Source organism: Grammomys surdaster, unplaced genomic scaffold (genome assembly GCF_004785775.1).
Source record: "Grammomys surdaster isolate TR1022 unplaced genomic scaffold, NIH_TR_1.0 126313, whole genome shotgun sequence".
Classification (NCBI taxonomy): domain Eukaryota; kingdom Metazoa; phylum Chordata; class Mammalia; order Rodentia; family Muridae; genus Grammomys; species Grammomys surdaster.
Window position 1 is genome coordinate 5,508,011 of NW_021621113.1, and position 21,440 is coordinate 5,529,450.

The 21,440-nt window shown below is 45.5% G+C and overlaps 1 protein-coding gene across 2 annotated transcripts in view; it reads left to right on the forward strand.

Annotated features, from left to right (window-relative positions):
- The window catches only part of Ptafr (platelet activating factor receptor), a 20,880-nt gene extending 7,046 nt beyond the window's left edge, over window positions 1–13,834 (forward strand). The window contains exons 1-2 of one of the 2 annotated variants that reach the window (XM_028759766.1): window positions 1,667–1,806; window positions 10,485–13,834. In XM_028759766.1, the coding sequence (XP_028615599.1) occupies window positions 10,531–11,556 (1,026 nt within the window). In that variant the 5' untranslated portion in view covers window positions 1,667–1,806; window positions 10,485–10,530 and the 3' untranslated portion in view covers window positions 11,557–13,834. Of the gene's footprint in view, window positions 1–1,666; window positions 1,807–10,484 lie in introns of those variants that run through there. The other variant, XM_028759767.1, reaches the window with a different exon arrangement.
- The last annotated feature ends 7,606 nt before the right edge of the window (window positions 13,835–21,440 follow it).

Below are 21,440 nucleotides of genomic sequence, written 5' to 3' on the forward strand. Positions count from 1 at the left end.
CTCCTCCTCCTCCTCCTCCTCCTCCTCCTCCTCCTCCTCCTCCTCCTTTTCCTCCTTCTTCTTCCACGTGGATCTCCAGTTATCAGGCTTGGCAGCAAATGTCTTTATTTACTGACCCATCATTGCTCCAGCTCCTCAAAACCATCTTTGCTTAACACACAATGAGGTTTAAATTCCGACATTCCTTTTGAAAGGGGTGCACTCCAATCATAGCACTTGCCCATAAGTTAATATGTATGTGTAAATGTATGTGTACACACACATACACACACATTTCAGACAAGGTCTCACTGTGTATTCCTGGTTGGTCTGGAAATTGCTATGTAGACCAGGCTGGCCTCAAACCACAAGGATCAAACCTCTACATGTTGGGATTAAAGGCCTGCACCACTATACTCACTTCCAAGTTTTGTTTTTTTTGTTTTGTTTTGTTTTTGTTTTTGGTTTTGGTTTTTTGAGACAGGGTTTCTCTGTATAGTCCTGGCTGTCCTGGAACTCACTCTGTAGACCAGGCTGGCCTCGAACTCAGAAATCCGCCTGCCTCTGCCTCCCAAGTGCTGGGATTAAAGGCGTGCGCCACCACAGCCCGGCCACTTCCAAGTTTTGAAAAATTATTTTGTTTACTGTATATGGCTATTTTTGTCTGGATGTATATGTACCACATTCATGCCTGGTATCCTTTGGAGGCTAGAAGAGGGTGTCGGATCTTCTGGAACTAGATTTGCAGTCACCGGAGCACTGGGAGCCAAACACGGGTCCTCTGGAAAAGCAGCAAGTGCTTTTAACCACTGAGTAGTCTCTCCAGCCCTTAGACCTCTGTCTACAAACTTATAAATTTTCTGTGTGTTTATGATGTATGCTATGTATGTGTATTTGCGTGTGAGTGTAGACACACGCATAGTGTTAGAGAGTAACCTTGGTTGCTAGTCTTCACCTTTTTAAATAAAAAAAGGATATATTTTATTTTACGTATATGTATGTTTTGCTTCTATGTACCACATGGATGTAGTACCTATGATGGCCAGAAGAGGGCAGGAATCCTCTGGAACTGCAGTTCCAGATGGTTGTAAGCGGCGATGTGGATGCTGGGAAGGGCTTCTGGAAGAGCATCCAGGGCTCTTTACTGCTGAACCATTTTTTCCAGCCCCATGCCTGGCTTTACTTATGTGTACATTCAGGTGTGAGCGAGCACACGCTCATGCATATGTCAGTAGAGGCCAGGGAGCAGCACCAGAATGTCCTATAAGTACCGCGCCACTGGAGCATCCAAGCACCAGAATGTCTTCTTCAATTTCTCCTCATCTTACATTTTGAGTAGGGCCCTCGCTGACCCTGGATCTTATCACTTCAGTTGTGCTGGGTGGTCAGTGACCTCTGTCTTCGTCTCCCTGGGGTGGTGATAGATGCTCAGAGCCACATAACCCTTAATGTGGGTGATGGGGACCGCGCTTACGTCCTTATCCACAGATCCGTCTCCCCAGACCCCCGTTTTATTTTTGGTTAGTGGCTATGGTGTGGGGGGGTTGGTTTCACTTTGTACTTCTGTGATGATGACTGGTGTAGACACTTTTCACACGCTTGTGGTTCAGTTGTGATGTCTTCTTTGGAGAAGTAACTGCGAGTAAAGTCAGTCCCTTCTTCCTCTTTGTGCTCTGCAGCTTGAGAACCCAACTCGGGCTCTGGGCTCTGCTGTTGTTGTTTTGAGACAGTCTCTCACTATACGGCTCTATATAGTGTAGTCCAGGTTGGCTTGGAATACAGGCAAACCTCCTACCGCACACAGTGTCCTGACTGCTGAAGATACAGGTATGTGTCATTATGACCAATTCCTTTACCTCCAGCCCCTTTTTAGACGGTCTCATACTATAGCTCCTGTAGCTCAGACAGGCCTTGAATTTGCTAGAAAGTCAAGACTGGCCTTAATCTCCTGTTCTTCCTGCCTGTGCCTTCCAGGGGTTGGCATTACAGGGGTATACCATCATGCCTGGCTTTAAGCCTATTTAAAAATACTTATAGTGCAAGCCAGACATCGTGGTACATGCCTTTAATACCAATTTTCAGGAAGATATCTGTGAGTTTGAGGCCAGCCTTTTCATAGCAAATTTCAGGCTGGCCAAGGCTATGTAATGAAACCCTATCTAAAACAAACAAACAAACAAGTATTCACATTGCCAATAAGGACATGGGGACTCTGTGTGTGTGAGGATTGGAACCCAGCCTCAGCTCTACCAGGCTGGACTTAGTTTGATGTAGAGTAAACTCATCCTCTTTCTGCTTGTTTGATTCCTGTCTTCAGAGTGTAAATAGCAGGGTCCTGGATGAAGGAATTTTCTTCTGCTGGCATTTGGTAGTTTTCCTTTGTTGAGACAGAGTCTTACTGGGTAGCACTGGCTGGCCTGGAACTTCTTATATAGACCAGGCTCAAGTTCACCGAGATCCTCCTGCCTCTGCCTCTCTAGTGCTGGCATGAAGGTGTGAGCCACCTTGCCTGACTCCTGAGACAGGCATTTGAACTCTGTCCAGGCTTTAGGGCAGATCTGGGAGTGTCTGATGTGTTAGTCCAGGAGCAGCTGGCTCCTAGCAGTGGCTACAGCCTGCTTTGGAGAGTTGCAGTTTGTCATTTCCCAGCTTTGTGAAAATGGACAGAACTGTATTCATTCTTTCTTTTCAGATTTATTTATTTATTTTATTTATATGCATATACTGTAGCTGTCTTCAGACACAGCAGAAGAGGGCGTCAGATCCCATTACAGATGGTTGTGAGCCACCATGTGGTTGCTGGAAATTGAACTCAGGACCTCTGGAAGAACAGTCAGTGCTCTTAACCGCTGAGCCATCCTCTAGCCCCTGTTTTTTTAATCCCACATTCTCTCCTGGAACAATAGGTGACTCATCTAGGAAAAAGATGGTATAAATCCATTTTACAAAGCTGATTTGTGCAGGATATATGATCCCAGGTAAGAACTAATGCCTGAGATTTCCCTGGTGAAGGGTGGCCAGTGTCCCAGGTTTAGGTGGGTGGGCCCAAGTTCTTTTCCAACACCCTCAACTAAGAAAGGAGTGCTTGGGTCCAAGTGGCGGTGCCCATGCGGAAGGTATGTGCTTTTCCTCTTTGCTACTCCTTGTCCAAATCCTGTTGGCGAATGCATCTTCTTGCCTGAGGGTTTGTGAGCAACTGAAAGAGATTGGAACGAGGTTGCGCATGTCCGATTTACAGTTTGTAAATATTTAGACATTTCTACTCTTGTCCTCAACTGACTCCACAAAGTAACAGGGCTGGCTTGCTGGTGAACTCAGCTTTCCAGCCCAGTGTCTATGCTGGGGCAATAACCACCACATTCTTTCTTCTGCCCAATTCCTGATGGTTCCTCCTCTCTTACTGTCTTAGCTGGGAACCTTTTCCTCAGGTTCCCTGGGAGCCACCGGTGTTTCCAGTGGGTGTTTTATGGAGAGCCAGATGGCAGGATTTCACTAATCTGCATGGTTTACCCCACCCCCATCTGAGGGCTGGGTCTGGGCAATCGGCTCAGCTTTGACCCTTCAGGGAACTGTGCCCAAGTTTTAAATTGAGTGGTTCATACCTCTTCCTCCTTCTAAATGTCTGTGCATTCCCTCAGCTTGCTTTTCCAAGTTAAATTTTTATTATTATTTTTTTAATAGAAAGAAAGGTTTATTTACCACACTGCAAGGGGCAACTGGCTGGGCACTAACAGGAGCCCCAGCCGCAGACTAAGGACTGAGGAGTCTTCCAGAGCGTTTGAAAGGTGTGTTGGCAGGCGCTAGAGACTTGCCTGGAGCTGGGAGGAGCTGGTATGTGGATGAAAGTCCCTGAGTTTCTGGATAACCATAGTTCCTCTGGGAGAGGAGGGAAGACCTGGCCAACCAGGCTCAGATATGTTTTAGTCACGTAGTCATCTTTGGGCATTGTTAGAAGTGTGAGATTTATTTATTTATTTATTTATTTATTTATTTATTTATTTATTTATCATTTTTTTGAGGCGGGATCTCTCTACATAGCTCCGACTGTCCTGGAACTCAATATGTAGTCCAGGCTGGCCTTGAATTTACAGAGACCCACCTACCTCTGCCTCATTAGTGCTGGGATTAAAAGCATGCATCAGCATGTCCATCTTGATGTGGTACAGGGGATCAAACCTGGGGATTCTACATCAGACCTGTGGCATTCCACCCACTGAGCTATATCCCAGGCTCCTGTGGTTAAGATTTTTCATAGGATAAGACAAAGGCTCAGAGAGTCAAGCCACTTGCCTAAAGCCAAGTTATGAATGACAAACCAGATACAAACTGAGGTCTTCATGGCTGGAGAGACCCCATTCTTCTCATTCCATTTTACCCTTAGTTTGTCCCCCAAGAAAAACTGACATATTTTCTTTTTGACATTTACTATTAAATTGTCAGTGGCTTAGTGGTTCATTTATTCCTGGCCACAGATACTGGGAATAAAGAGACTGGGTTTAGTCTCTGCTCTCAAGAAGCTTCCATCCTGGTAAGGAAATAAGCATAGAAATCAATGTCCAAGCCAGGCACACCTATAACCCAGCACTCAAGCCCTTGGGAAGGAGAGGCAGGTGGATCTCTGTGAGTTCAAGGCCAGCCTGGTCTATAGGGCGAGTTCCAGGACAGCCGGGCTACACAGAAAAATCCTGTCTTGAAACAAGCCAAAGAGAAAAGAAGTCAATATCTAATGCATAGGGTGAGCTGGGCACAGTGTGGAAGGCTTGGGGTCCCAGCAAATCTGAATTCCAAGTTCAATTCCTGCCTGGATAAGTTAATGAGACCAGAAGAGCTAAAGGAGAACTTGGGGTACACCTCAGTCGTAGAATGCTTGGTCAGCATATGCAAGGTCCTGGATTTTTACCCGTACTACAGAAAAACAATTGTAGCAAAGCATCATGTAGGTTGATAACATGTTGGCACTTCTTTTGGCAAACGAAGTGAGTACATTGCTCACCTAGCCATAGGCTTTCTCCATGGGCTTGTGCAGGCATGACACAGGACAGGGCCCACCATGTCTTGAGCTGGCCCTCTGACTGGAGATTTTCTAGAGATAGTCATGGGCATCCCCCTAACCAGAGCCAGACCCAAGAGAAGGAAGGTACTTCCTGTGTGGGTTGTGGGTAGGGACATAATTTCCCCACAGATACAGAGTAAGCTCCACGAGTCACCCAGCTGTGGACTACAGCCACTCCCTGCCCTTCTCTGAGGGGTAGACCAGATGTTCTTCCAACCTCAGGAACTCCCCCCCACCCCAGAGTATCGCTCCCCAGTCAGGGGGTCCAGCAGGACAGAGAAGAGGATCAGAAGAAGGGGCTGAGGCTATGGGACAGGGATATGCACATTTTCTGGTCTCTGGTATGTCTTTACTGATTGAAGGTCTCAAAGACCCCTGGTTTCTATTGTTATACCTACCATTGTGTACCTTATGGGCTGGTTGCCGCTTATTAGAGATCTTGCCTAGCATGTGTGAGACCTCAGGTTTAATCTTCGGTACAGGAGAAAAATAATTACTGTTGACAATTTCTTTTTTTTTTTTTTTTTTTTTAAATTTATTTATTTTATTTATGAGTACGCTGTCTTCAGACACACCAGAATAGGGCATCCAATCTCATTACAGATGGTTGTGAGCCACCATGTGGTTGCTGGGATTTGAACTCAGGACCTCTGGAAGAGCAGTCAGAGCTCTTAACCGCTGAGCCATCTCTCCAGCCCCCTGTTGACAATTTCTAAAACAATCCAAAACAGAGCAAAACAGAAACAAAAGCTATTCTATCTTAACACAAATAAGATGCATTTTACAGAAAACAATCGGGACTGTCTAAAACAAACAGTTTACGGGGGTAGGGGAGAGTGGCATCTCTGTACGTTGTTTACAAAGCCTTTTACTGTTGAATTAAATAGGAAACAGCTGGGGTCTCAGAGTGGCGCCCACATTCTCTGTATGCAACAAGCTGCTGCTTTGGTGAGGAAACGCTTGGCATATGCAGGTGTGCTGGTAAAAGGAAGGTTGTTTTCTTCTTGTGCTGGGGATTGAACTCAGAGCCTGGCACATACAGAGTTACTGCTCTTACTTATAAGCTCAGAGGGCCGCAGCCGGGAGAGTGCTTTCAGATAATTGATGTTTTTAAAATTTGATTTCAAATATTTTTATTAGTATGCATTAATTAATACCAAATAATGGGCTTTATTACAGCATTTCCTGTAAGTACATAAGGCATTTAGACCGTTGTCACCTCGTTACTCTGGCTTGCTGTCTCCCACTGATCTGCTCTCCTTCCCAATCACTCTCTCTGAAAGTAGGCGTCTGCTTTTCTGTTTGTTCTGTTTCTTTGATAAGCCACTAAGTTTCATTAGGGTTGCTTACAGGAATATGTATGCACGGGTAAGGATTTATTTATAGGCTTATTTCTATTTTGGGGGTGTGAGTATGTGTGTGTGTGTGTGTGTGTGTGTGGTATGTGTACACATGTGGGTACATTCCCTTGTGTGTTTCGAGGAGGATATTGGGGTCCTCTTTCATTTCTTGCCAACCCTGGAGACACATTTTTGTTGTTGATGTTGTTGTTTACAGCTCTTCTTGTAGCCAGCAGGGCCAGCAATCCTCCTGTCTCCAACCTTCACTGTCTGTGAGGACCGCATCAAGACCTTTCACGGGTGCTGGAATCCAAACTTACAGTCTCATGCTTGAACAGCAAGCACTCTTAACCACTCTTTGTTTTTCCAAGACAGGGTTTCTCTGTGTAGTTCTGGCTGTCCTGGTCGCTCTGTAGACCAGGCTGGCCTTGAACTCACAGAGATCTTCTTGCCTCTGCCTCCTGGGTGCTTGAGTGCTGGAATTAAAGGTGTGTACCACAACCTCCAGGCTTCTTAAGAACTCTTAACAGCTCTTTTGTTTTGGGACAGGGTCCCACTGTATAATCCTGGCTGTCCTGGTCACTCTGTAGACCAGGCTGGCCTTGAACTTGAAGCAGTTCCAGGCATGTGTCACAACTCCAACTAACAAAAAAATGTATGTTTAAATCCTTAAGATTTAATAAAACTGATACCTCAGGGTTGACCAGATGGCTTGGTAGGTGTAAGAATGTCTGCTGGAAGCTATATGACCTGAGTAAGCTCCTTGGGTCCCAGGTGGTGGACTGAAAGAACCAACTTACAGAAGTCTTCTGACCTATATGCATGTACCATGGCACTAGTGTGCACAGGTACACATAATAAATAAATAAATAAACAAACGTATAAATATTTTAAAAGATAACATTCTCGATTTATCAAAGACATTTAAAAATTCTATTAAGTATTATATATGTATGCAGTTTTTTATTATTGTGAGTTTGTTTGTATGTTTGTTTGAGCCAGGGCCCAGTATTGCCTACTTGGTCTCAGACCCCTTACTTCAGTGAGAATTCTTTATGCCCCTGGCTCTGTAGATCAGGCTGACCTCTGACTCACAGTGATCCATGTGCCAGGACTAAAAGTATGTACGTCTTTAATCCCAGCACTCAGGAGGCAGACAGACAGGTGGATTTTTGAGTTTAAGGCCAGCCTAGTCTACAGAATGAGTTCCAGGACAGTCAGGGCTATACAGAGAAATCTTGCCTTGAAACAAGAAGAAGAAGAAGGAGGAAGAGGAAGAGAAATAAGAGAAAGAGGAGAAGAAGAGAATTAGCAATATAATTATAATTCACAGTGTGACTCAAGGACATATTTTTTTTCTTGTTTTTCAAGACTAGGATAGATTTTTTAAAAATTTAGAGAAATTATTATCCTACTAAATGGAGCAAAGATGCAAAAAATGTTCTCAAAAAGGTTTCAATGGCAACTGACATTTCCTTAAATGTGCTTGTATCTTTTGAGTGTTTTACCCTCGGACGGCTCCTGAGGGGATGGATGCCATTAGTGAGGCTTCTCGCCTGTTGCTGTGCTTGAGTCCTTGGTACTGGGAATAAATTTAGAAGAGACAGTTTCTGGTTCTCACAGGTGGCTCAGCTTCCATGAAGAACTGAAATTCAGATGAAGTCTCAGTCATGAGTTGAAATAGAAAGGAATGGAGGGGTGGCTTGTTCTAGTTTCCTTCCCAATGCCTTTACTAAACGAGTCTGACCTAGCCGGGCAGTTGTGGCACACGGCTTTACTCCCAGTATTCAGGAGGCAGAGGCAGGTGGATCTGAGTTCTAGGACAGAGAAACCCTATCTAAAAAAAGAAAGAAGAAAATAAATAAATAAATAAATAAATAAATAAATAAATCTAAAAATCAACCAACCAAACAAATAAACAAAATATTCTGACCAAAAACAATTTAGAAAGGAATGCGGAATGGGTTTACTTAGCCTACTCCAGTGTGTCATTGAAGGACGTCAGACACAAGAAGTCAAAGCAGGAAACCAAAGGCAGAGAGCAGCTTGCTGTTCCACAGAGCATTACCTTCCACAAGGAGCTCACTTCACAAAAAAGTACAGCAGGAACCATGGAGGAGGATGCTTGCTGGCTTTTTATACAGCTCAGGATCATCTGCCTAGAGGATGGTATCACTCACGGTGGGCTGTGCCTTCCTCCATCAAATAACAGTTGAGAAATTCCCCATAGACATACTCCACAGGCCAATCTGGGCAACTTCTCAACTGAAGCTGTCTTCTCAGATGACTCTAGGCTGTGTCAAATTGGGAGAACTAACTAGAATACATAGCTTTGAGGCAGAGTCCTTGCCTAGCAGTATACAGAGGTTCTATCAGCATTGGGAAGGAGGGTGGGAAGGAAAGAAGGTAGAAAGAGAGGAAAGGAGGGAAGGAGAGGAGGGAGGAAGAGAGGGAAGGAGAGGGGGGAGGAGGGGAGAGGAAGAGAGACAGAGACAGAGAGAGAATATGGAAGAGCCTTCAAGATAGCAGCTTGAATCTGTGAGGTCTCGATAGTTCTGAAGACCTTCCAGGGAAGTCACTCTAGCTGGAGACTGATGAGAAGGGACCCAGGGTGCAGGCAGAGTGGAAGCTGGAGAGCTGGAGGTTAGGGTAAGGGATATGTGGTAGGCTTCCTTCAGTTCTTAGAAACTGCCAGCTCTTTACCTGTTCAGTCCTGGCATCGTGCACGGCATCTGCTTGGGGAGTTTGCACCCTTTTTCCTCTAGACGGTCACAGAAATGCCACCTGCTCCCCCAGGTCGCCTTTTGTTCATCAGATTAGCACCCCTTTTGTTCTTTGTATATCACCTGTCTGTTTGAATTCCTTTAGGTTTTCCTCCATCATGGGATGAGAAACTTGTTGAAGGCAGGGCTGCTTTGCTGCTGTGCTCTTCAGTGTGCCTGATAGAGTCGGGCATAGAAATATTTGTTGAATGGATGGGTGGGAAAATGAAGGGATTTGAGATCCTGACCACTGCTTTTCTATAAGTGTGTGTGTGTGTGTGTGTGTGTGTGTGTGTGTGTGTGCATGTGAGTGATTTTTTTTTTTGAGACAAAATCTTATGCTATACTCCAGGCTAGCCTTCAACTTTACTATGTAGTACAGGCTGGCCTGATATTCACTATAATCCTCTTGCTTTAGTTTCTCAAGCACTGGGATTACATATGTGAGTCACCAGGCCAGGCTACATGGCTATTTAGTGTCCTATAATCTCTGGCAGTCCCTCAGTCTTCCTTTGTCTTTCATGACCATGACACTTTGAATAGGCACTGCCCAATCATTTTGAAGGATGTTTATAATTTCGGTTTGTTGGGTTTTAGGTGGAGTAGGAGGTCCCACTCTTGGTCACATGCATGTTAAGCAAAAGAGACCACTGTGCTATAACTCTTTTGTCTGTTGAATGGATTAAAAAATTTTTTTAAAAGATAGACTGTTATTATGTAGCTTAGGTTATCCTAAAACACTCTGTAGGCCAGGATGGCCTCAAACCCATGATGATCTTTCTACTTCTGCTTCTCAAGTGAATTCATTCCATCACAGATGTGTATACCACAATGCTGTCCTAAAATTCATTTCAATATGAATTTTAAAAAATCTTTATTTTATGCATACAAGTGCTGCAGCATATCTATGTATCATGTGTGTGCTTGGTGCCTGGTAGAGGGCCAAAGAGAACATCAGATTCCCCCGGAAGTGGAGTTACACCACATACACACACCACATACAGACACACACCTCACACACAGAGGCCTACACCACACTGCGCACAGAGGTCAGAGGTCAGAGGACAGCTAGCACAACTCAGGTCTCTCCTTCCACCACGTGGGTCCTGGGGTTCCAATCAGACCACCAGGTTTGGCTACAGATGCCTGTTGAATCATCTTACAGGCTGCTGACCGTTTATGCAGACTCTGCCTTCACCACCTCCCTCTTAATCCTTGGGGTTTAAGTTTCAACATGAATCCTAGAGAGGACTCCAACATCCAAACTGTAGCAGGGAGCCTTGGAATTGTTGATGTGAGGGGATCTCTCCCTGGCTCTTTACTAACCAGAGTCTTCGACTGTTCTTTCAGACATATACAACGCTCCATGACCAGGTGACCCTTCCTGCCCAGAGCAATGGAGCAAAATGGCTCCTCTCGTGTGGATTCTGAGTTTCGATACACCCTCTTTCCGATTGTTTACAGTGTTATCTTTATACTGGGGGTGGTTGCCAATAGCTACGTGCTATGGGTCTTTGCCAACTTGTACCCTTCCAAGAAACTAAATGAGATAAAGATCTTTATGGTGAATCTCACTATAGCGGACTTACTCTTCTTGATCACCCTCCCGCTGTGGATTGTCTACTACTACAACGAGGGCAACTGGATTCTACCCAAATTCCTGTGCAACCTGGCTGGCTGCCTCTTCTTCATCAATACTTACTGCAGTGTGGCCTTTCTAGGTGTCATCACTTACAACCGCTACCAGGCAGTAGCCTATCCCATCAAGACTGCTCAGGCCACCACCCGCAAGCGTGGCATCTCTTTGTCCCTGGTCATTTGGATATCCATCGTGGCTACTGCATCCTACTTCCTGGCCACAGACTCCACCAACCAAGTGCCCAATAAGGATGGCTCCGGCAACATCACCCGCTGCTTTGAGCATTATGAGCCATACAGTGTGCCCATCCTTGTTGTTCATGTCTTTATTGCCTTCTGCTTCTTCCTTGTCTTCTTTCTTATCTTCTACTGCAACCTGGTTATCATCCACACGTTGCTCACGCAGCCCGTGAGGCAGCAGCGCAAAGCGGAAGTGAAGCGCCGGGCACTGTGGATGGTCTGCACGGTCTTGGCGGTATTTGTCATCTGCTTTGTGCCTCATCACGTGGTCCAGCTGCCCTGGACCCTAGCGGAGTTGGGCTACCAGACCAACTTCCATCAGGCTATCAATGATGCCCATCAAATCACCCTCTGCCTCCTCAGCACCAACTGTGTCTTAGATCCTGTTATCTACTGCTTTCTTACCAAGAAGTTTCGAAAGCACCTCAGCGAAAAGTTTTACAGCATGCGCAGTAGCCGGAAGTGCTCCAGAGCCACTAGTGACACGTGCACGGAGGTGGTAGTGCCAGTCAACCAGACTCCTGTCGTGTCACTGAAAAATTAATCTCTGCTTTTTAAAACCAGACCCAGAGCCTTCTCTTTTATGGACCTCACAGACAGAGCTGAGAGGTAAGAGGTTTCTGCCTGTGGCCAGCCCCTCCTTGGACCGTGGTGGACTCATGTACGGCAGTTACTTCCTTGCAGAGAGCCGGTTGCTGGAAAATACAGAACTTAAATGTTCCTTTTCACCCATCTTTGGGTCAACACTAGAGGATTGTGGTTGATGGACTCACCCAGAACTTCAGATTGTGACATCCCAGCTAGGGCCAGACCTTGGGGAGAGACGCTGAGCAGCCCAGTTCATTCAACTGGGGCAGCAACTTAAAGTTTGGGCAGTGACTTCCAGGGGCTACAGGAAGAGGGGAGTGGGGTTGTGGGGACTCTTCACTGATTGCGTGGAAGATCTTAGGGGAAGCAATCGTGTTTAGGATGGTGCCCTCCTTTGTCCACCTACAGGTACAACAAGGTCCTTTTGACCCTTCCAAGAGGAAGTGGTTTGATAGTATCTCCTGACTGACCCCAGAAGCTAGGATGGGAGGGTGTTTCCTGAGGCAGCTGAGTTTGGCCCAGGGCTGAATGAGTGCTGAGAGGAATGGAAGAGAGGTGGCTACCTCAGGACACTGCACTCTTCACTTCAGGTAGAGAGTGTCTTTTAAGGTCCTCTGGCCACCTGGTGGTGATTTTTTGGCAAGTGTCTTAGTTCCATCTCACACACTGTGCCCAGCCTCCCTGTCAGAAACAACTCAAGGAGGGAGAGATTTATTTTGGCTCACAGTTTAGAAGACTACAGTCCCTCAAGGCAAGGAAGGCCCGGCAGGGCAGCTCAGACTCTGGTGGTGGGAACGCCAGACGGAGGCTGTTCATGTGGCAGTGAACCAGGAACCAAGACTGCACCTTAACCTGGAGGTGGGATACAACCCACCCCCAGCCACCTACAGCCAGGTCCTACCTCCTAAAGGTTCCACAGTCTCCCAATTAGAGAGAGCACAGCCCTGGCCGGTGAGATGACAGTGCAAGGTAGAGCAGCTAACACTGCTGATCAGAGTTTGATCCCAGAAGCCACATGATACAAAGAGAGAACAGACTTCTGAAAGTTGTCCTTGGACTTTTACTTTCATACTGTGGCGCACACACGCCCCAACGCCCCATATACATATAAATAAACAAATGTACAAAATTAATAGAATAAAGCAAAACAAATATGACCCCAAGGGAATATACACGAAATACCAGGTGTATTCAAAATACACCTGCTATTTCATTTAAGTGCGATCCCCTCCTGCCCTCTGAGGAGTATCCAGAAGCCTCAGACTCAGAACTCTGAGGACCGTTTCCTGTTTTCCTGAATGTTGTCCTTCTTTAAATTAAAAAAAAAAAAAAAAAAAAAAGTCCTTCCTTCCAGCGAGTGTCTCCTTGAAATTGGGTCAGTTGCTTCCTGTCTGCTAGACAAGCATGGGCTTGTTCCAATAGGCAGTAACCTGTTTGGGTTTGGTGTGATGGTGGTAGCCTGGACCTGGCTGAAGGGGACTAAGTAGCTAAAACAACATACTTGAACTTTGACATCTTACAAACTCAGGTTCAAGTCTTCCTGTGCTAACTGCTGCTCAGGACGTGGGAATTTAATTTTCTACCTCTTAGTGTTATAAGCTAGGAGGTTCAACCTACCTCACGGGACTTCTGAGCAGTGTATGTTCAGCTGACTCTGGTTACTTATCCCGACCCTCCCCTTTCCTGAGAATTCCGTGCCCTCAGTCCTTTGATAGGAAATGAAGGGTTGAGAGTTGGACATCTGGATTCGAGGCGCACCTTTCGGGGAGCTATGACCGTGTTTATATGTGAAGTGGGTTGGGTGGCCATCTAGGTGACTGGTAGACAAATGACTTTTCAACAAGGACAGATGTGTTAGGCCAAGCAGAGGCCAGAGAGAAACCAGAACTTGGCGAGAAGACACAGCTTCCAGGGGACATGGGGCACCCACAAGTGCTTTCTCTAAGAGTCCTGGAGGATTCTCTTGTCAAGATTCTATCTCTTTCCTTCCTGAAGCTCACTGAAATGAGTGCCTAATGCTTTCAATCAAATAACATTCTCTGTCTCTCTGTTAATATGGTATATTCTGAATTTCTCTGTCTCTCTGTTAATATGGTATATTCTGAATTTCTCTGTCTCTCTGTTAATATGGTATATTCTGAATTTCATCATCTGCATATCTCTCTTGACATTGGTTTGCAATATTGATGTACCACAGTATGTTTACATAATAAACATTTTTCTTTTCAAATTTAGTCTTTTGTTTTGTTTTTTGTTTTTGTTTTGTCAAGACAGGGCTTCTCTGTGTATCCCTGGCTATCCTAGACTCACGTTGTACACCAGGTTGGCCTCATACTCACAGAGATTTGCCTGCTTCTGCCTCCCAAGTGCTGGGATTAAAGGCATGTGCCACCACACCCTGAAAAATTTGGTCAATTTTTAGGGGAAATAGAAAGCTTAGTGAAAGGGAGAGCCTCCTGAGTGTTGGGATTAAAGGTGTATGCCACCACCGCCCAGCTCTAAAAATTTTTTCTTTTAAAGAAAACATATTGTTAAGGCCTAGGTAACAGTTACCTGGCTAGCCTGCCATTATAAGGAAACTTTCTCATATGTTTCTGCTGTTATTAGGAAACTTTCTAAAGCCAAGACTGATCATGTATTCTATTACGTTCTGGGCCTTTGGAAACCAATCACGATAGAAGTCAGTAGAACTGCTTTGTATAGTTACCCACAATAAGCTTGGACCTGAACCTACCACCCAACAATACTTCCTGTACCTGTGTATAACCTTTTATGGTAGAAGTTGTCTCTGGGGTGGACTCCAACATAAGAGAGACACCTGCCCCAATATAAGAAACTATTTGGAATAAGACTTCCATTTTGAGTAGTGGTTGCATAAAGTTTAAGTTCCCAAGACCTCCCTGGGAACTGATATCCTACTTGGCAGAAAGAGACATGTACGTGGGTAACTGACATCCTGGTTGGCAAGTTAAGACATGAGTGTTAGTCAAGACCCATCCTGGTAGACAAGTGAAGACATGAATATTAGGTAAGGCAAGTCCCCTGTCTCACTTGAATACCCAATCAATGGGAACAGGAGAAGTGTACAACTAAGACATGTTCCTAAGGAAACTCCCTATCCCTAAATTCTGAAATAACCTGGCACAGATGTTTATAGATTTGGGCTTAAAAAACCCTGTAGAATCTCAGGGTTATGGTTCAGTTCTCGAATCTGGTTCATATCTCTGTGGCGTATGCTCAATAAATAATCCCTGTCTGACTAAGATCAGTGTTTGTGTGTGTGGTTTGTGAAGTGATTCCTGCACCCCAACATGTATATTATCAATGTAACAGACAGCTTTGTGGGTTGCTTAGGACTGCTCCTGGCACAGACTAAATGTCACAAATACTGCCCCTAGCCTGACAGACTGTCTCCACTCCACAGAGCCTCCTATTTACGACATTGCAAGACCATGGCCTTCTTCCTCTTATGAACTGAGTTCACATCGTGTAACTTAGTGTTAGCCTTATGAGTGGGACAGTGAGCAGAGGAACAGAACCAGCCAGGCTTTTCTTTACTTCCAGGTCATTCTACCGGTCTCCCAGGGGGGTAGGTTTTGTTGTTGTTTGGAAGTTTTTTTGGTTTTCTGTTTTTTTGGGTTTTGTTGTTTGTTGTTGTTGGTTTTTTTTTGTTTTTTTGTTTTTTTGTTTTTTGTTTTTTTTTGAGAAAAGTTTCTCTATGTAGCCCTGGCTGTCTTGGAACTCGATTTGTAAACTAGGCTGGCCTCAAATTCAAAGATCCTCCTGCCTCTGCCTCCAGGGTACTGGGACTAAAGATGTGTGCCACCACTGTCTGGTTGCCTAGAGAGTGTTTTAAGAAATCAGAGCCAACATACGCATGAGTCAGGGGATTCCAGTCTTTGCCAGTCATGACAAGTTCCTTAAAAAGCAGCCAGACCATCAGAGGACACTCTCACCAGAGTGAGGAGGCAGTGCCTGAAATGGGGGGAACGCCTGCAAACTGACTGTGTGGTAGAGGGTTGACAATATGCAAAAGTCCCCTACAACTCAATAACAGGAAGCCAAACTTGATTGAAAATATAGACAAATGACTTAAATATACATTTCTGCGAAGAAAGCGTATAACTGACTGACAAGCACATGAAAACATGTTCAACATGTCTGATCATTAGGGGAAACCAAACCAAAACCACAATGAGAGAAAACCAGAAAATATTAAGCAGTGATAAGGATGTAGAAAAACAGATTTTTTTTTTGAGTCTGGGTCTCATGTAGCTCAGACTGGCCTTGAACTCCCTACGTAGGTGAGGATGACCTTGACCCTGATTTCCTGCTCCTTCTGCCTTGACCTCCCGAGTAGTAGGATTTTAGGTGGACACCAAATGGTCCAATTTATGCTGTGCCAGAGACTTAACCATTGTCTTGATCATTCAAGGTAGGACTGTACCAAATGAGGCGGTACACCCACAGCCCTCCTAAATAGCAATCTTTGTGCCTTGTTCATGAGAATGTGGAATGATGCAGCCATGTAGAAACTGTTATGATGGCTTCTCAAGCCATCAAACTCAGCTTCTGGGCCTGGTGTCACCAGGCTGGGATTCCAAGACTGGAAGACTGAAGCAGAAGGAGTTTGAGGCCAGCCTGGACCATTGAGTGAGACCTTGTCTCAAACAACAAGCAAGGAGGAGCGAGGTATAGCTCAGCAGTAGAGCACTGAGACTGCGAGGCTTCAGGCACAATGCTTTGTTTTGTTTGGGTCTGTTTTGTTTTTATCCAAGACAGGGTTTCTCTGTGTAGCTCTGGCTGTCCTAGAACTCACTCTGTATCCAAGGTGACCTCAAACTCACAGATATCCATCTGCCTCTGCCTCTTGAGTATTAGGATCAAAGGCTTGTGCCACCACCACTGTCAGGTTTAGGCTCAATTCTTAGTGTTGGGGAGGCAGTGGTCCCAGGGAGAAACCATCACATTTGTCTAGTAATTTCACTCCTAGAAGTATACCTAAAATAACGTAAGTGAGGAATCAAGTCAGTATTTGTACATGAACATTCAGAACAACATTACAGCAGCCAAAGGTGCAAACAACCTATTTGTCTGCTGACTGATGAGTGATAGACAGTAAGTGGTATAGCCCTACCTTAAAATGGAAGGGTGTTTGATGCAAGGTAAACCATCAATGACCTTGAAGGTGTTATACTAAGCAACAGAAAGCAAAGGCAGGCATCAGAGGACAAGTGTGTGATCTCACTTATGTGCCTGGTGCCTGTGGGGCCAGAAGAGGGTGCTGGGTCCTCTACAACTGTGGTTACATGGTTGTGAGCCAGCATTTGGGTGCTGGGACTGAACCTGGGTCCTCTGCCAAAGGACTCAGCAAAACAGCAAGTATTCTTAAACACGGAGCTGTCATCCCTCTAGCTCCATAAAATGATACATTGTTAGGTTGACAGAGTCTAGAATCACCTGGAAGATGGACTTCTGGGCTTGCCTGTGGGAGATTATCTTGGTTGTGTTAATTGAGGTGAAATTCCTGTCCACTGTGGGTGTCACCATTCCCTGGCTGATATTGTAATTTGTCTAACACAGTGGTTCTCAATATTTATTTATTTACTTATTTATTTATTTTTAGCATAGAATAGAGTTTATTCAGGGCATGGAAGGAGAGCAAGGAGGGTAGTAGAGGCAGAGAGAGAGAGAGAGAGAGAGAGAGAGAGAGAGAGATTGAGAGAGAGAACAGAAGTGGAGGCCAGCCATGACCATGACCATGTGGAGAGAGGGGGAAGGGAAGGAGGGAGGAGAGAGGGGGCAGAGAACCTGCAGGCAGGGATCAACGGAGCAAGAGGTTGGTTCTCAATCTTCCTAGTGTTTCGATCCACTAATACAGTTCCTCATGTTGTGGTGACCTCCCAACCATAAAATTATTTTTGTTGCTACATCATAACTGTAATTTTGCTATTATGAATCACAATGTGAATACCTGTGTTTTCTGATGGTCTTGGCTGACCCATGTGAAAGGGTGGTTCAACCCCTGAAAGGTTACAACCCACAGGTTGAGAACCGCTGGTCTAACAGGAGCAAAGGAGGAGCCTGAATTCATTCCCTTCCTGGTTGTGCCTCACGCTCCAGCTGTCTTGAATTCCCCACCATGATGGACTGTACCCACGACAAACCCTTTCTCCCTGAAGTTGTTTTTGTCAGAAACAGAAAAAATAAGAAAGACAATACAGTTCTAAAAAGTAAAAAAAAGGAGGCTGTGTTGCTGCGGTGTGTGGTGTGCGGTGTGGGGTGTGGGGTGTAGGGTTTGGTGGGGAGCAGGCAAATTCAGACTCCCATGGAAGACTTCCTCACAGCAGGTTCTCGTGTTCAAGGTGGTGTTTCCTGCCTCTGAGGCCACAAAGTCTGAGTCACAGTGTGTGAAAGAGTCTGGTAAGTAAAGTCCCATCCACGTGTGGTATTGTGCATGTGGCTGTCTGAGGGAAGATGACTCAGGGACAAGAAAACGACTTGTCTTTAAATTCCACAAATGCTTAATGGTCTAGCCACATACTGCAGGGCCAAGTTTAAAAAAGAGAGAGGGTCCCGCCTTCAAGTGACAGTGGCAGAATTGTTTACAAACAGACCCCAATACAACAGATGGTTCTACTCAATATTCGGTGCTCACAGGCTTATGAGACTCCATTGGGAGCTTCTCTTCCCAGCTACATTCTCAGAGAGGCCATGTTTGAAAGCTGCCATGTTGGAAGTATTTACACAAGAATGAGCAGGTGATACCAATGAGGAATATTAGCGTCTCAGGCTCAGCTCTGCCACTGAATGGTTGGCTGTGTGATCCTGGAAATCAGTTCACATCCTAAGCTTCGGTTTATTCACAGAATAGGCATGATAAGAGGCAAATCCTTTCTCCTTCCTCTCTTGAGAAGTATGATTTGATACTTGGGGTAGGGTGTGGGTTATTATTTATTATTAATTTATGTTATTAATTCTTGTTTACTTATGCTTCGAGACAAGGTTTTAAGTAAGTGCAAGCTGCTCTCCAACTTACTGTATTGACTGGGCTAGCCTTGAACTGCTGGCCCTCCTGCCTTCCAAGTGCTGAGATTACAGGCAGGCATTACCATGCCTGACTCGTTGGTAATTGGTGCGTGTGTGTGTGTGTGTGTGTGTGTTGGAGACTGAAGTTAGTGTCTTGTGAATACTCTATAGTCTCAGCGCTCGAGAGTTGTTCTTTGTCGATAGTCTCTCTTCTGGTAACTTTTGGTAACATTTCTATCCTCCTAGTTGGTACCAGTACTGCCCCAAGCTGGGAACTGACTCGTGGGGGCATCATCCCAGAAGTAACTTCCCTTTCACCTATGGTGGAGGGAGGAAGAGGTAACTGAGCTCCCCACAGCCAGTTGTTACAATGTTTATGATTGATTTTCTGGCCTGCTAATGGCTGCTGACCTGGGGGACCTTTCACTACAGATGATTTTTGCTAAAAGCAGCAGCTGAAATGTAGGAAGGCAAGAAGGGGAAATGGGAGAAACTGGGACTAGCATATCTATTCTCCTGCTTTTCCTTTTTTTTTTTTTTTTTTTTTGGTTTTTTGAGACAGGGTTTCTCTGTGTAGCCCTGGCTGTCCTGGAACTCATTCTGTAGACCAGGCTGGCCTCGAACTCAGAAATCCGCCTGTCTCTGCCTCCCAAGTGCTGGGATTAAAGGCGTGCGCCACCACCACCTGGCGAACTCCTGCTTTCTGAAGCAGATTATAACTCAGGATGAAGCTGTGCCCAGTGAGATGCAAGTCTGCAAGTTGCATGGGGGCATAGTATTTGGTATACTACTAAAATGTCAGGTACTATAGAAACTCACCAAGAAACTGTAGAGGTAAGATTGGAACCCTGCCTCCAGACCTAAGCATGTTTGTCTTTGAGTGTGCTCCAAGACTCCTTGTCTTGAGATGGGGTCCCCTTATTTCCAGACCTGTGAGAACGGGAAAAGAGAATAGCAATTATCCCAGAGAGTGGGAATACTATGTCCTTGAGGACAGACAGATGGAGAGTGGATTGTTAGGATAAAAGCAGCATCCTTGTACATGGCTGGAGGCAAGTCATTCACAGACAACCCCCTCAAAGCAAGGAGACTCGGCTACTGTTTATCCCATGATATAAAAATGCCAATAGTGGGGGAAGGGCTGAAGAGATGGTTTAGCTGTTAAGAGTGTGTTCTGAGCTGGGCAGTGGTGGTGCACACCTTTAATCTAAGCACTCAAGAGACAGAGGCAGGCAGAGCTCTGTGAGTTCCAGCCTGGTCTACAGAGCAAGTTCCAAGACAGCCAGGACTACGAGAAACTCTGTCTCAAAAAAATAAAACAAAAGAACGACAAAGGTGCGCTCACAGCCACCTGTATTCCAGATACACCTCTGACCTTCCTGGACACCTGTAACACAGAAGTAACTCCACATTATAATCTACACAATACACAGAATCAAAAGTAATAAAAATAACAATAACAACAACAACAAAAATCCAACCACTCCTGAGAATAGCTGTTTGTCAGTCTTGCCCAGAGAAGACGTTCTTCCTGGGACCCTCTTCATGGGTCAGAGGTTATAGCTGGCTACTTGGTGTTCAGGCTTCCCCAGTGGGTTTCTGGTGGATGCTGTAAGTGCCTGACCTGATCCTCTATGCCCTTTCTGTTGTTTGCTCTTTGCTTAGCAAACTCACTCATTTGAAACCAAAAGCTTTGCTACTGTGGATCTTTCCCCACAGGGTCAGGGAAGAAAATAAGTTTCTCCCTGTCCCCTGCAGTTCTCAGGTAGGAAAGATCTTTGTAACAAGTGACAGATTAACAAGAGAAAACACATTTGATGAATGGGTCTAGCTCACCTTTACATGGGAGAGAGTCATCTGTGTCCTAGGTTGGTAGGCTGACTAGGGACACTTGTGTGGGCTCCATCCGTCACCTTCAAAGTCCTGTTAGAGAAACGAATGGCTAAGGAACAAGAAAAGAGTCTATTCGGCATAGCCATGTTGGGAAGAAACATGGCACCCACGTTCTCGGGGTCCTGACAGCATCCTCTTGGAACTGTACAGAAAGGGAAAAGACGTTCTGTCGGCTTAAGTGAGTGGTGGCAACTGGTTTGGGGACAGGGAGAGTAGTTTCCTGTGACACTATTTCACGGCAGAGAATGAGCCAATGATGGGGGCACTTTTCTCCCTGGGCCACTTCCTCTGTCTTCTTAGCTCCCTGTTAGCGTATGCAGCCCAGCCTCTAGCCCGTGGCAAGCAAGGACAGATGGCACAGTTAGATGGAGTAGGGGGGGGATCAGAAACAGTTCTGTTTTGCAATATTGAACTTGTGTTGCAAATGTGTATATGTGCTAGCCAAGCACTCTACCTCTGAGCCCAACCCCTTGAACCAATGTTGTTGCCTGCATCCATTGCTGGCCATCACGGAAGTGACCCCAGAAATAAATCAACATTGTTATTATCCTTGAGAGCCCAGTCTCTCCTGTGGGGACAGCAGCTGTAGACACAGACAAGGTCTTGTAGTCTTGGGAGGCACTCCCAGGAGTCCCATATATCAAGATGTTACACTTTGCTCCTTCTTCCATGTTGGCCCTGTCAGGGATTCTGCTTAGCTCTTCAGTTGCATGCAAACATAGCCTCAGACTTTGCAGACCAGCCAATGAGCTTGCATCAGCCAAGGGAGTACCTGCCAGGGCCACACCAAGTTCTCTACTCCTCTGATCCTAGCCCTGGACCCTGTGACATCTTGTCCAAAAAGGGTTTCTGCAGCTGGATCAGTGTCACCCCAACCCTACCTCCACTGTCCCTACACTCCCCACATATGAGTGGGCT